The sequence below is a fragment of the Zophobas morio genome, unplaced genomic scaffold (genome assembly GCF_036711695.1).
Source record: "Zophobas morio isolate AGI-343-1 ecotype UQ-CSIRO unplaced genomic scaffold, CSIRO_AGI_Zmor_V1 ptg000021l, whole genome shotgun sequence".
NCBI classification, from domain to species: Eukaryota; Metazoa; Arthropoda; class Insecta; order Coleoptera; family Tenebrionidae; genus Zophobas; species Zophobas morio.
Window position 1 is genome coordinate 5,636,396 of NW_026972126.1, and position 14,808 is coordinate 5,651,203.

Here is a 14,808-nt window from a genome sequence, read left to right on the forward strand (position 1 = left end):
TCTTTTCAAATCTTTTCTTCTAATAATACTAGATCTATTACATTGACTTTTCTCTCCTACTTATATTTACTCTTGTATACTTATGCATGTATATCTTTATGTTGAAAGAATATATTACCTGCTTTCATATTATTTAGCGTACAATATTTTATCATTTTTTGTGTTAAGGGTTGTCCGGTTAATAGACGTACAAAAATAATTAGTTCGTCTGTACTTTTTGACGTACGAAAAAATTAGTGTTCTGTCAAATTTTTGTAAATCTGGTCATATATTGCTTAAAGGTTGGTTCGAATTAGAATTTTAATAACTCTGTGCAAAATGGCGAGAACCGAAAATGAACAGTTTGCCAAAAGAGTTGTGCATTATTGTTTAAACCAAGCTGATCGACAAAAAAATCTTACTGTGCAACACTTCCAACAGGAAGGAATAGCTCGATCGACTATATGCACAATTTTGCAGCGGTTTGAAGTTACCAAATCACTTGCATACAAGAAAATTCCTGATAAGCCAGCTACACAAGCCATCCCAAAAGTATTAAATGCCATTTCCAAGATGTTTGAAAAAAATCCTTCACTTTCCGTCCGAGCTGCTGCAAGACGATTAAATATTGCGAAGTCAATTCTTAGCGACATTAAAATTAAAAAGTTAGGCATCAAAGCATGGGTCAAACAAAAGGCCCCTAAATATATAAAACACCAAAAAAAAAACGTGCAAAAACTGTCTACCGAAAAATTTATAAATGTGGACTTCGTAAAATTCTTGTTCTTGATGCCGAGACTTACGTTCCTATAGATCCAGCAGATATCCCGAAACAAGAATTTTTCCACTGTTCTGACCCAAGTAAAGTGAGTTGTAATGATAAAGTTAAACAGCGTGCAAAATTTCCGAAGAAATATTTAGTTTTGTTGGCGATCAGTGAAAATGGACAAATTTCGGACCCCTTTATGACAGACCAAAATATAACTTCTCAAGTGTATTTGACTGAGTGCATTAAACGTAGGTTAATTCCCTTTATCCAAAGCATTGACAAAAATGATGTATTGTTTTGACCCGACTTGGCAACAGTAAATTACGGCAAAATTGTTACATCGTTCCTGAATAACGAAAATGTAAGTTTTGTACAAAAAAATGAAAATGCCCCTAACGTTCCTCAAACTCGAGGAATCAAACGTTTTTGGGCTTTATGTAAAGAGGAATATTCCAAAAGAAAAGCCCCACCAAAAAATTTGAATGGTTTTAAGAGAGTCTTCAAAATAATTGCGCAAAAAGTGACAGAGAAGTCAGGAAAAGTTGTTATGGACAGTGCATGGAAGAGACTTCGAGAAATCGGTTACCATGATATTGACGGTACTGGAAGTCTATCATAATTATTTTATTGTGAATGCTTTACTATAATAAAATTTTGTTGATGAATCCGTTGTAATACATTAATTAAAAATGAATATTAAATTTGTACGTCTATTAACCGGACATCCCTTATTTTAGTTTCTTCCTCGAATTTTCTGATTTCTCGGGGTTTTTTCCAATTCTGCCGTCCCAATCTCCTATTGGCATTAAAAAACCTTTGTTTTCGGTTCTTGTACTCAATTCCAAAATTCGTCTACCTCTTTCTTTGTCTGTCCTCCATTTGGTCCATAGACCTACTCTTTTTTTCTTCCTTTTCGCGTTCCCTTATGTGTTTTTGAATCTTTTTCTTTTTTTCTGTGAAGTCATATATTACACCACGTGTTTCCTTTATTTGATACAACTCCTGTAAATTTTTTATTTTTAAAAATTAACACAGTTCTTTGAGCAACTTTGTATAATTTTAAAAGATCACTTATCTGAATAAATGACATAAGCGTCAATTTTTCAAGCTAGTTTATCATGGATAAATATCTATTTCATTGAATAACTTTTTAAGTATTGATTTTAGATTATTGGTTGCTTTTAATTGTTTAGAAAAAATCAATCTTTCCACTTATGAGGAAATATACCTAGTGTTCTTTAAAAAAAAACTTGACGTCATTTGCGGTTCTACCGGAAGTGATAATAAAAATGTGAGGTTACCATCACATAGAACTTTTAAAATAATACAAATTTGCTCAAAGAACTACAGTGTTTTTTTAAGAATAGAAAAGTTACAGGGGTTGTATCAAATAAAAGAAACATCCTGTATATATTTTCGCTTTAGTCCCTTGTCTTCAGCTGCTTTTTGCCCTTAATATTCTGGTCTTTTTTTCCCAATTTTCTATTTCGATTACACATGGTGTATCATGAATCTTCTTTGCATTTCTAATTTTTTTCAATGTCGTTCTAGTGAAATTTCCGAACTAAAACTCTTCGTTGTCCTTCGCGTTTGGTTAAATTATCATTTTACTTCGTGAAAATTTGTTCTTTTAAATTTTACCGGCGTAACTCTATGCAGGTATGAACTGAAAAACCAGGTATCATTGTACAGCTTTTTTCTTAGTTAACACAAAGATTATCGTCTTTAATTAAAAAATTGGTCCAAGGCTATTTCGACAGAACTTCCCCCGTTCTTGAAGTATAATCCGACAAACTCTTTAAAAAAAATTATAAAATTTCATTTTACCATTTTCGTTTTGACATACCTCTGTAAAGTAAAAACCAGCGGTATAAACAACACTCTCGCAGTCACGGCGCCGTACGGACAATGCAAAATGGGATATAATGTCCTTCAGCACTAGGTAATGGCAATCTGAAGCTCAAGTGTTTATTTATGTTTATACGTTGAAAGAATATCACGTAGAAATTAGTTTGATTTGAATGAGTTTGTATTTTCAAAACAGAGGACTAAAATTATTAATTAAACCACAATCGAACAAAATATTCTGAATATTATAATTCTTATTTTATCATTATATAGACGTGCGTATTCTTACATTTTCGAGAAAGTGGGGTGACTCGTTCTTAATATGACTGATATAAGTAAAAAAATTGAAAAATCGTATAATCTTCCATCTTTAGAAATGCGCAACACGAATTTTGATGAATACAGCTAAAATGTGAAGGTGGCGGTATTTATTGTCTAATAAAAAGTATCATGTCTAGGATCATTACAGCTCCAGCCAAAAGCAGCATGATGGGAACCAAGAACGCAGCAAAATTGCCTTCCTCTTTAATGCCAAATATGATATCCACAAAGCCTCCTATAATGTTCATCAAGAAACCGCATCCAATAAATAGCATTTCGAAGATGGGTTTTGTATCACCCGCTATATAAACAATGATAAAAATCAGGGTGATCATAAGCCAAGTTGCTGAAGCGGTAACTACTAGTGGGTAGCTGTTAAATACAGTGTACACTTTCAGTGAGCCATACGTCATTTGCTCTGTAGCCCAAATAATTACAGCGATCAAAAGAAGAATCTGCAGCAGAAATCTTAAATAAATATTAACACTTAAAGAAACTTACAAATTCAATTATTTTTAGGATAAAGTTGAGATTTGTTATTAATCCTTTCAGGTCTCCCATTTTCAGTTCTTTTCCCCACTAGACAGTGAATAGTTGTTTTCAAAAATATGACAGTACAGAGCAGCTGTTGGCTTGATCTATTTTATTTTTTTATATACTGAGTGACAAAAGTAAAAGAACACCATGAAGGAATGATAATTTTGTAATAAAATTTTATATATGGGCTAAGGGTTGTTAGGATCAAAACTGATCAGCATTTGAATTTTATTTTACGGTGAATAAAAACTTATCATGGGATGTGAGTCCTCGTCTAAATTTTAGTCAACTCTGCGATTCTGAGAGAAGTCGACCAGTGTGTCTTCGGGAAGAGGAATTATCGTTACGGTAAATTGTAGCCCAATTAAACAGGACCTTATCATCTGTGGTAAACTGTTATCAGTACATGATCGTTTTCCGGATTGGAACCGTGTAATTGAGTTTTTGGGCTCAACGTTTAACCAACGTTCGAACCAAACTGTTATCAGGTTTGGTGATTCTTTTATTTAAACATAGGTGATTAGTAAGGGTTATTTAAATAATTTTCAGAACAGCAAACAAAGATAAATTATTATTTAAAAAACGTTTAGCAATAAATACTTAATCTTTCTAAAGAAATATATAAATACGGTTCTGGGAACCAATCCCGAAAAAGCAGGTGACTCGGGTACTTTTATGGCGATTAAGCTCAATAACGGGCAGTTCAAGGTTTACCAGGCACTAATGACACTCATAAAGTGATTAATTCTATTTCCAAATATCTTTGGAAGTACTTTTTTTGGACACAAAATAAAATTTATTAAATCCTTGACAATATTTTTTAGTGTCCTAGTTATCAATAGGCTTTATTACGAATTTTGCGTAAGCGGTTTTTGAAAACTGACAAAACAGGTAACAGAAATAACTTTTTCGGTCTGAAAAAAGTACTGAAAAAAAAACATAGTGTTTCTTGGAAAAATATAGTGACATTATGGATGTAGATGATGTCGGATTCATTATCACGTACATCAAATATTAAAATGATTTAAAATGATTAACTTCTTTTATGTATTGATTATTGATTATAAGTGGCTAATGTCAACATAGTTAACATTGATATTTTTGTGTACGCATCGTCGTCAAAATCGACCGAACGAAGTTCCTAACAGTCGTATATTATCACCTGCTCGTAATGGAAGGTAACGTTTTCATTTTGTCTCACTTTTCCACTTCGTTCACAATATTTTTAGCCCAACACTACATAAGTGTATGTCGTTTTTTCACTGTAGACATTTTCGAAATAAAAATGGTCAGATTTTGTATTTGGTTTACAAAAATAGGTGTTCTGCCTCTGATTCTGTTTCAGAGTTACTTGTTTATACAAAAATTTGAGTTAAACTATTTTATCCGGTACGCACCGATCTTCTTCTTCATGTTATATGTAAAATACAAATTTTAAAACTGTAACATACTGACACTGTTTTTCTAGCAATTAGTCTGTACCTGGTGCCAATCATATACGACCAGTATGATTGCAAGTAATCTTCATCCGATTCTACTTTGGCAAATTGATGAAGCAACTGAAGATATAAAAAAAACCGTAAAGCGAATTTGGTTTTTCATCACACTGTACATCGTCGTGTCTGTAGCTCTGGCTTTAGTAACTTGCCTTGCTTGCGTGATACAAACCCCGAAAGAATTTTTCTTCTTTTTCGAAATTGCGGAACTATATTTTCCACAATGGAAACCTTTTTATACGTTTACTATCAAATCGGCGTTGTTTGTACTAGCGTACACGGGCGTAAGTATTCCAGGATTCGCAAGTTTTTATTTTTACGGGTACATTACTTTACAAAAGCTTATGTTAAAACATTGTGTGCAAAATATTAACACGAATTATGATCAAGTTGACAATGTAAGATTTAGTAGCGTCACGTACCAACGAGTCATCAATCAAAGACTCTTGTTCTGCGTGAAACGCCATATTCGCTTCTGCAAGTAAGGTGCTAGTAAAGTTTAACTGTGAAAACAAAAAATGTTCTAGGTCTGTAGCAAGATTTATACAAATTGCAGACGCATACGTCTTACCATACCAAGTCCTCGGTACTATTGTAACGGCCAGTATTTTCGTCTTTTCTTTTGCGGTACTATCTGTACACAGGTTAAAGTTTCTAATACAGATTATAGTTTGAAGGTTCCTTAGCTGGTCAGTATTTTCGAATTGCGACTTTCGTAGCTTTATCCTGTACCATAGTGCTCGGATTTGTGATCATTGGTCAAGAAATCGAGGATATGGTAAGCTACATATAGCAAGTTGCTTAAAGCGAGTCTCTACGTTTGGCGCATGGTATTTTCAATATATTTTCAAAATGTAATATCTCCCTTATTAAAACACTTATTATTGTTACGAAATTTTAAATATAATCTGTCCACAACTTTCTCGATATAATGCAGAAGCAGTTTTTCTTTACTTAGTTTATCATCCTTAACATTTGAGTGAAATCTTTCATTATGTACATATTTAACAAATAACAAATCAATATCTTAATTATAATTATTTATAGAAATTTCGGAACGTGGTTTTCACCATTTTCAGTTTATAAAACTTTATAAATAACCCCGGAAAAATAAATGGACAATATTTTCCAGATAACTTATAAAGTTTTGTAAGCTGAAAACAGTGGTGTAAACCGCATTTCGAAATTTCCAGAAACAATGAGACATTTATTTTCAAAGATATGTGATGAAAAACTTTACACAAATATCAAAAAGAAAATCTTAACAGCCTAATTAAAATGAAAAAACCGCTCTCCCGTTATACAGAGAGTTTTATGGGCAAGTTAAACAAAATCTCATAACAATAAATGTGTTAATAACGGAGATATTACATTTTGAAAATGTATTGAAAATCCCATGTGTCAAAGGTATAGACCCATTTTAATCCAGTTGAGTCAAATTTGCAGTGGCTGGAACTCTCTGATACAGTAACTGAAGTCGAGTGGTATAACTGGAACCAGACCAATCAAAGACTCTACCTCATTTTTCTCATTAACACTTCCAAAATCTATAAAATTAAATTTAGCGAAAACATTTCTGTCGGTTATGAGTCGGGATTACAGGTATAAATATTAGCTTCTTAATTTTAGTCGAATTGTGGGTTGTAGATTCTAAAAGCAGTATACTCTGCCGCAAACATCACATATAGTTTACAGTACACGTAACTATATAAATGGAAAGATTTTACTCGAGGTCCCTTCGGCAGGAAGCAACTGTTACAGAATTGGATTTTTAAACTTCACACTACGTCGTTTTGTGGCAAATAACGGCTTAAATAAATATTATAGACACGTTGTTGTAATACGTTTAAAATCATAATAAAAGTTTGATTCAAAAATTTTCCATCATTCAACTTTTTTCTGGATAATATTTTCTCAGCTCACTATACCCTGTTGTAACACTGGAAGCTCAGACAATTGTCGGTGATCAGGGTGATGGGTAGAAAAATATAAAAAAAATGAGGATTTGGGCGCCAAGTAAATTGTACCTTACTTACTGAAAGTCTCTCACACTCTTTCAGAATGTTCTTTGTTTTTTTTTATCACTCTGTTACACTAGGATAGGTCAAATTAAATCAGGTTAACGTTAGTTAATTAAATTTAATGAAGTGTCAAAATGTGTAAATTAACAATCAACAGAATTTCTAAATTTAGAAAAATTTCAAACAACAAAATTAGCAATAAGTTCCACGGCTATAAGTTTGTATAAAAATTGTAGAATAGATTAGGACAATTAAATTAAGATATTTAAATTGAAAGAAGTAAGACATTCGATTTTTAACAATTAAAGACTCTCCCTCGGAGTTAGCGGGTGTAATAACGATAGTTGGTTCAGTAATGCAACCCTAAGCGATACGAAAAAACGGTAGAACGAAAGCGGTATTCGGAACTATATTTTCAGGACACCTCCTGATTCTTACCACACGACTTGATCCTCGGGATCACCTCGAACGAATCCCTTCGAAATGGAGGACTTCACTAATCCTTCCCCTCTTAAGGAAACTTTTGACCCGGTCTAGAAGGATCTTAATAAATCTGTATTTAAGGTTGACTTTTAATTGGGCCGTACGCGCGTGTCTGATTAACATTAAGATGGCGAATTGTTTACATTCGGAAGTCGTACTGATATTTTAGCTTCGTGTAGACTTACTGATATCGTACTTGGTGAGATGTTATTTGTTTGATTCGCAAAAGAAGTAAAGTGGAGAGAAGAAGCGTGAAGAGAAAGCGATAGTAAAGTAAGAATGGAAAGCTAGAAGAAGAGTTGCACTGTTTGGGGTGTCGACAAAGAGTAGAAAGGAAAGGAAGATCATCCCCAATACAATTCAACGGTAACTGGTAAATAGAAGAGAGAAGGCGAGAGGAAAGATAAAAGTGTAGAGAAAGAGGTTTGGGTGATACGACACCCAGGGATGCAGAAAGACATTCCGTGCAGCTTGTAGCAGCCGCCCGCTAAAATGTGATGGGTAAAATGCGACTCTCTAACCGCCCTATATCGGCTGGCGCCTAAAAATCGAAAAGAAACCAAAAAATCGAAAAGAAAATAAAGTTCATTTAATACGACTAATTTTTCACTAAAACGGGGGTCAAAAATTGGGAATATTTAGGGCCGAATTCTGTAAAGTATAAAGGCACTTTGGTTAAAGGATTGTCCTTTACATAAAGATATTCCTATTCTCTAAAACGTAAAGGACCCTTATAGATCCGTTGCATAAAAGTGAAGTTCTTTATAGTTTCCCTTGTGCAACGTATGGTCATATGTGTCACTGTATGCAAATTATTTGTCAGTTTCATTAGTTTTATATTCCGTTTCTAAATAAAAGGGAAGAAATAGAAAATCTGTGATTATTTATCCTAGAGGAATTACAATAAAGGTATATATGAGTCAGAACAATGATGTTTTTGTACAGTTTTATAGTTTCATGGTTTAAATTTGTTAATATCAGCAAAAAGCACTAAAAATCGTCATATTAAAGTTAATTAAGCCCAATTTGGTGCAAATACAAATACTTTTACGATACCCCAAATAGACTGGTAACTAATATACAACTTTACAAAAACAACTCCTTTGGAGGGGTCTTCATTTATAAAAGACCAAAAGATCCATTAAAGGCCAGACCCCCCTGACCACACTAACATAAAGGGCCAGTGCTGATATCTCAAAAAATGTGCATGATTTCAAAAAATGTTTAATTTTTTTTAATGTTACCATCATCACGAACCAACCTACGAGCAAATAAATAATATTTTTACTATACTATGTCAGGCACAAAGACCACGACAAGAATTTCGTATCTAATAAATTAACAAAAGCTAAGTTTAAAAATCTCCCGAGCCCGTCACATCAAACATATCGACAATGTGAAAATTTGAGGTTATGTACAATTGTACAATAGTTTCCATCTCTCTTGACACAATAGTAAACGCAAGCGTTCCTTTTCTAAAAGCATATAATATCGTAGTAAAAATATTAAATTAATTGAAATTAGCCTCAAAAAATGAATGCTACCTTTGCGCTATATGAAGCAATAAGTTGACTTATGTCAAAATGTTTGCCAGGAATTGCATCATATCACTGCATACGAAGCTGTTTCTTATTGTTTATATTAAGTTTTGTTATATGGTGCGTTCTGTGTTTACTAATTATTAAAATTGTGAATTAGAATTTTTTATTAATTTATTGTCTTTGCCATTTCTATTGAAACACCACTTGTTAATCGTAAATTTGGCAACGTTCATATTCAGACAATTTTCTAACTAAAAACCGTTATCAATCAACCGAAAGCTGTCACCAATTGCTAAATTTTAAGCAAAATCAACAGGTGGTGTTTCAATAGAAATGGCAAAGACAATACTACTCACACATATCTCATACGTGACAACACTGTCCCAGACGTGACAGTTTAAAAATATTTCTGATGAAAAAACCGTCAAGGGCAATAATTCAAAATAATACCCAAATTAAAGGTTGTACTTCTATTATTAATATAAAAAATTCACCTTCGTTGGATAATTAAAACGGGACAGATACAGCAAAATTTCTTCTCTACATTTAGAATTAAGAATTTTTGATATGCCATACGTGACATACTTTCGTATTGAATTCGTTGTAATATGCAAAACACAAACCTAAAAGCAATTTAACCATGATTGTTAAAAAAACTCTAAATTTCCTAAAATAGTGGCCATTGTGGTCATTTCCGCTTTTGAAAACTAATATGACTAAGTTTTACACAAAATTATTGTTACAAATGTTCCGAACGTGACAGTGGAATGCTCCTTAAACGTTTAGCAGTAAGTACTTAATCTTTGTAACGAAATACGTAAATACGGCTCTGGAAACCAACCTCGAAACGGCAGGTTACTCGGGTAGTTAACAGATTAAACTCAATAGCAGACAATTCAAAGTTGACCAAGGACTAGTGACACTCATAAAGTGATTAACTTGGTTTCCAAATATGTTTAGAAAAATACTTTACTAAAATTTTTAGTTTGAAGCGCCATCAACGTCTAAGGATTTGAACACAAAATATTTTATTTTAAATCCTTGACGACATTTTTTAGTGTGCTGGTTATCAATAGACTTTTATTACAAATTTCGCGTAAGTCGATTTTTGAAAAGTAACCAAAAAACAGTGTTTCTTGGAAAAATATAGTGACATTATGTATGTAGATGACGTCGGATTCATTATTACTTAAATCAAATATTAAAAGGATTTAAAATGAGTAACTTCTTTTGTGTATTGATTATCGATTGTAAAGTGGCTAATGTCAACATAGTTAACATTCATATTTTGTGTACATATCCTCGTCAAAATCGACCGAACGGAGTTCCTGACTTTTCATACAATATCATCTGCTCGCAATGGAAGGTAACGTTTTCATTTCGTCTCACTTTTCTACTTCATTCACAATATTTTTAGCCCAACACTACATAAGTGTATGTCGTTTTTTCACTGTAGACATTTTCGAATTAAAAATGGTCAGATTTTGTATTTGGTTTACAAAAATAGGTGTGCCGCCTCTGATTCTGTTTCAGAGTTACTTGTTTCTACAAAAATTTGAATTAAACTATTTCATCCGGTACGGACCGATCTTCTTCTTCATGCTATATGTAAAATACAAATTTTAAAACTGTAACATACTGACACTGTTTTTTTAGCAATTACTCTGTACCTGGTGCCAGTCATACACGACCAGTATTGTTGCAAGGAATCTTCATTCGATTCTACTTTGGCAAATTGATGAAGCAACTGAAGAGATTAAAAAAACCCTAAAGCGAACTTGGTTTTTCATCACACTGTACATCGTCGTGTCTGTAGCTGTAGCTTTGCTAACCTGCCTTGCGTGCGTGGTGCAAACCCCGAAGGAATTTTTCTTCTTTTTCGAAATTGCGGAACAATATTTTCCACAATGGAAAACTTTTTTTACGTTTACTATCAAATCGGCATTGTTTGTCCTAGCGTACACGGGCGTAAGTATTCCAGGATTTGCAAGTTTTTATTTTTACGGGCACATCACTTTACAAAAACTTATGTTAAAACACTGTTTGCAAAATATTAACACGAATTATGATAAAGTTGACAATGTAAGACTTAGTAGCGTCACGTACCAACGACTCATCAATCAAAGACTCTTGTTCTGCGTGACACGTCATATTGACTTCTGCAAGTAAGATGCTAGTAAAGTTTAACTCTGAAAACAAAAGATGTTATAGGTATGTAGTGAGAATTATGCGACTTCTAGATGTATACGTCCTACCATACGAAGTCCTCGGTACTGTTGTAACGGCCAGTATTTTCGTCTTTAGTTTTGCGGTACTACATATGCACAGGTTAGAATTTCTAATGAAGATTATAGTTTGAAGGTTCCTTAGCTGGTCAGTATTTTCGAATTGCGACTTTCGTAGCTGTATCCTGTACCATAGTGGTCGGTTTTGTGGTCATTGGCCAAGAAATCGAGGATATGGTGAATTACATAAAGAAAGTCCCTTGACGCATGGGATTTTCAATCGATTTTCAAAATGTAATATCTCTATTATTAACAAATTTATTGCTATGAAATTTTAAATATAACCTGTTCACAACGTTCTCTATATAACGCAAGAACAGTTTTTTTCAATTAGTGCATCATGTTTTTTTTAGCACCTGGGTGAAGTATATTTAAAAAACAATATTTTAATTTATAGAAATTTCTGAATGTTGTTTTCACCATTTTCGTTTCACGAAACCCAAAGTTATCCAAGAAAAATAAATCGACAATGCTTTCCATGATGACATAGTATAAATGATTATAGAGTTTTGTAAACTGAAAACAGTGCTGAAAACCGCATTCCGAAATTTCCATAAACAATTGAGATACTGACTTTTAAAGATGCGTGATGAAAAATTTTACACAAATGCTAAATAAATAAAGTAATTAAAAAAACTGTTCTCAGTTAACAGTGGAGATACTGCATTTTGAAAATGTGTTCAAAATCCCATGCGTCAAACGTAGAGACTCCCCTTAACCCACTTCAAATTTACAGTGGCAGGAACTTTCTGATGCAGCAAGTGAAGTCGAATGGTATAACTGGAACCAAACCAATAAACGAATCTACCTGATTTTTCTCACTAACACGTCCAAAGTCTATAAAGTCAAATTTAGCGAAAACATTTCTGTTAATTATGAGTTGGGGTTACAGGTATAACTAAATATTAGCTTCTCAATTTTAGCTAAATTGTGGATTGTAGGTCCTAAAAGCAGTATATTCTGCCGCAAACATCACATATAGTTTACAACACACGTAAAAATACTGCAACAGCCCTTTGGTATCTACAGTTAATTTATTAATTCCAGACACATTTGGATATCTGAATTTATTCTGATTCCTTATTGCATTGTCATCTTCTAAGTGAATTATTCCTTCTCTGATAACCCCGGCTTTGGCACTTGGTATTTTCTCGCTTTTGGCGTTAGGGCTCTGACTCGTCCAGACCCCTGGCTTTGCCTAAACCACTTGGCGATACGAAAACGTCGTCTGACGACAGTGGAAATCATTTGGGGCGATTTCCACGCCAACTACATCTTGCTGTAAAAGAAATTTCTATCTTTTGAGGTTTTCCTTGACACTACATAGTATACGCACAATAGTCCCGTTTTTACTCTTGTCATAGTTTGGTCTTGTGGATAATTTTTCAATTTAGTTTTCATGATTTTTTGGATTGTTTATCTTGGTCTTTTCCCCTCTGATCATCCCCCTCCCAACGGAGTTAGTTGCCCTTCACGAACTACCCTTTTCATTTAACGAATCACACGGGACCAGCTACCCCTCAGGTGTTGCCCTTTTTAATTTGCGATTGTAGCGAACTAGCTTTAACCAACCGTTGGAAGTTTGTCTCTTTTTTTGGAATGTCTCAAGGGGGTGTTTGTGTATGGCTGACACATCGTCTTGAGGAAGGTCCCCAACCAACGACTTCAAATCTCCAACCCCGTGAGTAGCCCTGGGTTCAGTACATCTCACCAGAGGCTCGCTCCGTATCGTAAGTCTTAAAATTAGTCGCTTGGATCTGGGGTGAAGCTTCCCATGGAGGCCTCATCTTCTTATCGTCATCCGTCGACGTCGACCTTTAGTAGTATTATATATATCTATTTAGGTATCTTTGTTAAAATAATAGCGTGGTTTCCCGAATTTCTTGCGTACATTTGGTTGCGTACGACCCGCACTAACTTGTGAACCACGACAATTGTACGAAGTACGACAGATTTTGTGAACTTGAAATTTTGACTAGTTGATAGATTAATGTTATTTAGCTCTGATATCCCAACCCCCTAGGTTCAGATTTAACCTAGGTCTTTGGTTCGAGAGGTTGGGCACTGTGATAAATCCGGGGCGCTCACTTACATCTTTGTTTGGACTCCGTCGTCTCCGCAACTGGGCATAAAAGGGCCAGGGACCCGACGGGCCACACCCTATTTTCCAATCTTGGTTTTAAGAGCGTTACAATACTCAAGGCACCTTCGACAGGAACCAACGATTTCAGACTTGGATTTTTAAACTCACCCTACGTCGTTTTTTGACAAATAACTACTTAAATAAACACTATAGGTAGACATGTTGTTGTAATTCGTTTAAAATCTTAATAAAAGTTTAATTCTAAAACTTTCTATTTTGATATTCCGATCCAGTAATACATAAAAACGTATCATTTATAATAATTCAGTTTTTTTTTCTGGATAACATTTTCGTATCCGATTGTAGCCAGATAATGGAATTTAAAAAATCTGAAGACCTAAAAGCAACTATGTACTTTGTTTTTATTCATTTAAGACGACGAATTTTTCGTTTAAACTGCGCGTCAAAAATTGGGGATATATAAATTAATTGAAATTAACCCTACTCAATGATTTCGGAACTTATAAAAAAAAAAAATAAACATGTCTTTCAACGATATCTTTAACCTTAGGCGCGCAGTTTATTAAATTTAATCAATACCAAAATTATTAGTTGACCACACTTTTTCTTATCCACATCAAATGAAACACTGTCTGTTTTCATTTAATGTGGAAAAGAAAAAGTGTGATAAATGAACAGTTTTGATATTGATTAAATTTCTTCTACGGAGTAAAACAGTTTTGATATTGATTAAATTTCTTCTACGGAGTAAAATAAATTAATATTTATTAAATTTATTCCATTAATAGCTGCGCACTGCAATTAAACTCCAACACCTATAATTTTAAACGCATATTCTGTGCTGGTGAACATTTTTTGGTGCATGTTAATGATCGAACTCACCTTTATTATTTTGGTTTTTAAAAGCTACTTTAAAAAAATCATTACTGAACAAACAATGGATTCTATAGATCTTTGCGAAAAAGCTGCCCAAGATATTCTGAGCATGGTAAATCGTTAGTCAGAACTCATAAAAGTTGGTTACGTCACCTCAAAATTTTGTACAACTACTTACCCTCAAAAAATTAATGCTACGTTGGTACTATATGAAGCAATAAATTTTATTGATTAAATAGAAAACGTTTTATCTCAGTTTGTTGGATTCAGTTTTGCTATTACTTCTAACTTATTGTTATTATTACACTGTATTCAAATTGAGTAAAAAGTTGATAACATCACAAAAAAGAACATATAGTTACGTTTTAGTTTTTTTAGTAGAAAAATATGCAAAAGTGTTATTAAAAAATGTGGATATGGTAACATATATTTCTTCAAAAATTAAAGACTTCACAAAGGACGTCTAATATTTCTAAATCTAAATTAAAATACTAAAATATTTACATCAGGATGAATACAATTATCTCCAAAACAATATTACAACAAAT

At 33.4% G+C, this 14,808-nt stretch overlaps 3 protein-coding genes across 3 annotated transcripts in view; 2 read left to right on the forward strand and 1 right to left on the reverse strand.

The window, feature by feature from the left end:
- LOC135133055 (adenylosuccinate lyase) overlaps positions 1–14,808 on the forward strand; it is a 41,355-nt gene that overhangs the window by 16,559 nt on the left and 9,988 nt on the right. The window lies entirely within an intron of this gene.
- On the reverse strand, positions 2,373–3,511 carry LOC135133069 (uncharacterized). The gene is made up of 5 exons (XM_064061321.1): positions 3,419–3,511; positions 3,064–3,372; positions 2,886–3,001; positions 2,595–2,701; positions 2,373–2,544 (listed from the first exon to the last, which is right to left on the reverse strand). Exons 1-4 carry the CDS (start codon positions 3,476–3,478, stop codon positions 2,638–2,640), a joined length of 549 nt encoding a protein of 182 aa, XP_063917391.1. The 5' UTR covers positions 3,479–3,511; the 3' UTR covers positions 2,373–2,544; positions 2,595–2,637.
- On the forward strand, positions 10,269–12,391 carry LOC135132876 (uncharacterized). The gene is made up of 6 exons (XM_064061091.1): positions 10,269–10,603; positions 10,652–11,160; positions 11,207–11,306; positions 11,350–11,457; positions 12,017–12,172; positions 12,222–12,391. The coding sequence occupies exons 1-6, from the start codon at positions 10,355–10,357 to the stop codon at positions 12,276–12,278; spliced, it is 1,179 nt and encodes a 392-aa protein (XP_063917161.1). The 5' UTR covers positions 10,269–10,354; the 3' UTR covers positions 12,279–12,391.

Excerpts from the sequence above, each read along its gene's own strand:
- LOC135133069 (XM_064061321.1), bottom strand. The coding sequence starts at position 3,478 with ATGGGAGACCTGAAAGGATTAATAACAAATCTCAACTTTATCCTAAAA. Across the intron at positions 3,373-3,418 it reads TCCTAAAAATAATTGAATTT|ATTCTTCTTTTGATCGCTGT; the intron begins GTAAGTTTCTTT and ends TTTCTGCTGCAG. Across the intron at positions 2,702-2,885 it reads CACCCCACTTTCTCGAAAAT|ATTGCCATTACCTAGTGCTG; the intron begins GTAAGAATACGC and ends CTTGAGCTTCAG.
- LOC135132876 (XM_064061091.1), top strand. The coding sequence starts at position 10,355 with ATGGAAGGTAACGTTTTCATTTCGTCTCACTTTTCTACTTCATTCACA. Across the intron at positions 11,161-11,206 it reads CGTCATATTGACTTCTGCAA|GTATGTAGTGAGAATTATGC; the intron begins GTAAGATGCTAG and ends AAGATGTTATAG. Across the intron at positions 12,173-12,221 it reads ATTATGAGTTGGGGTTACAG|GTCCTAAAAGCAGTATATTC; the intron begins GTATAACTAAAT and ends TGTGGATTGTAG.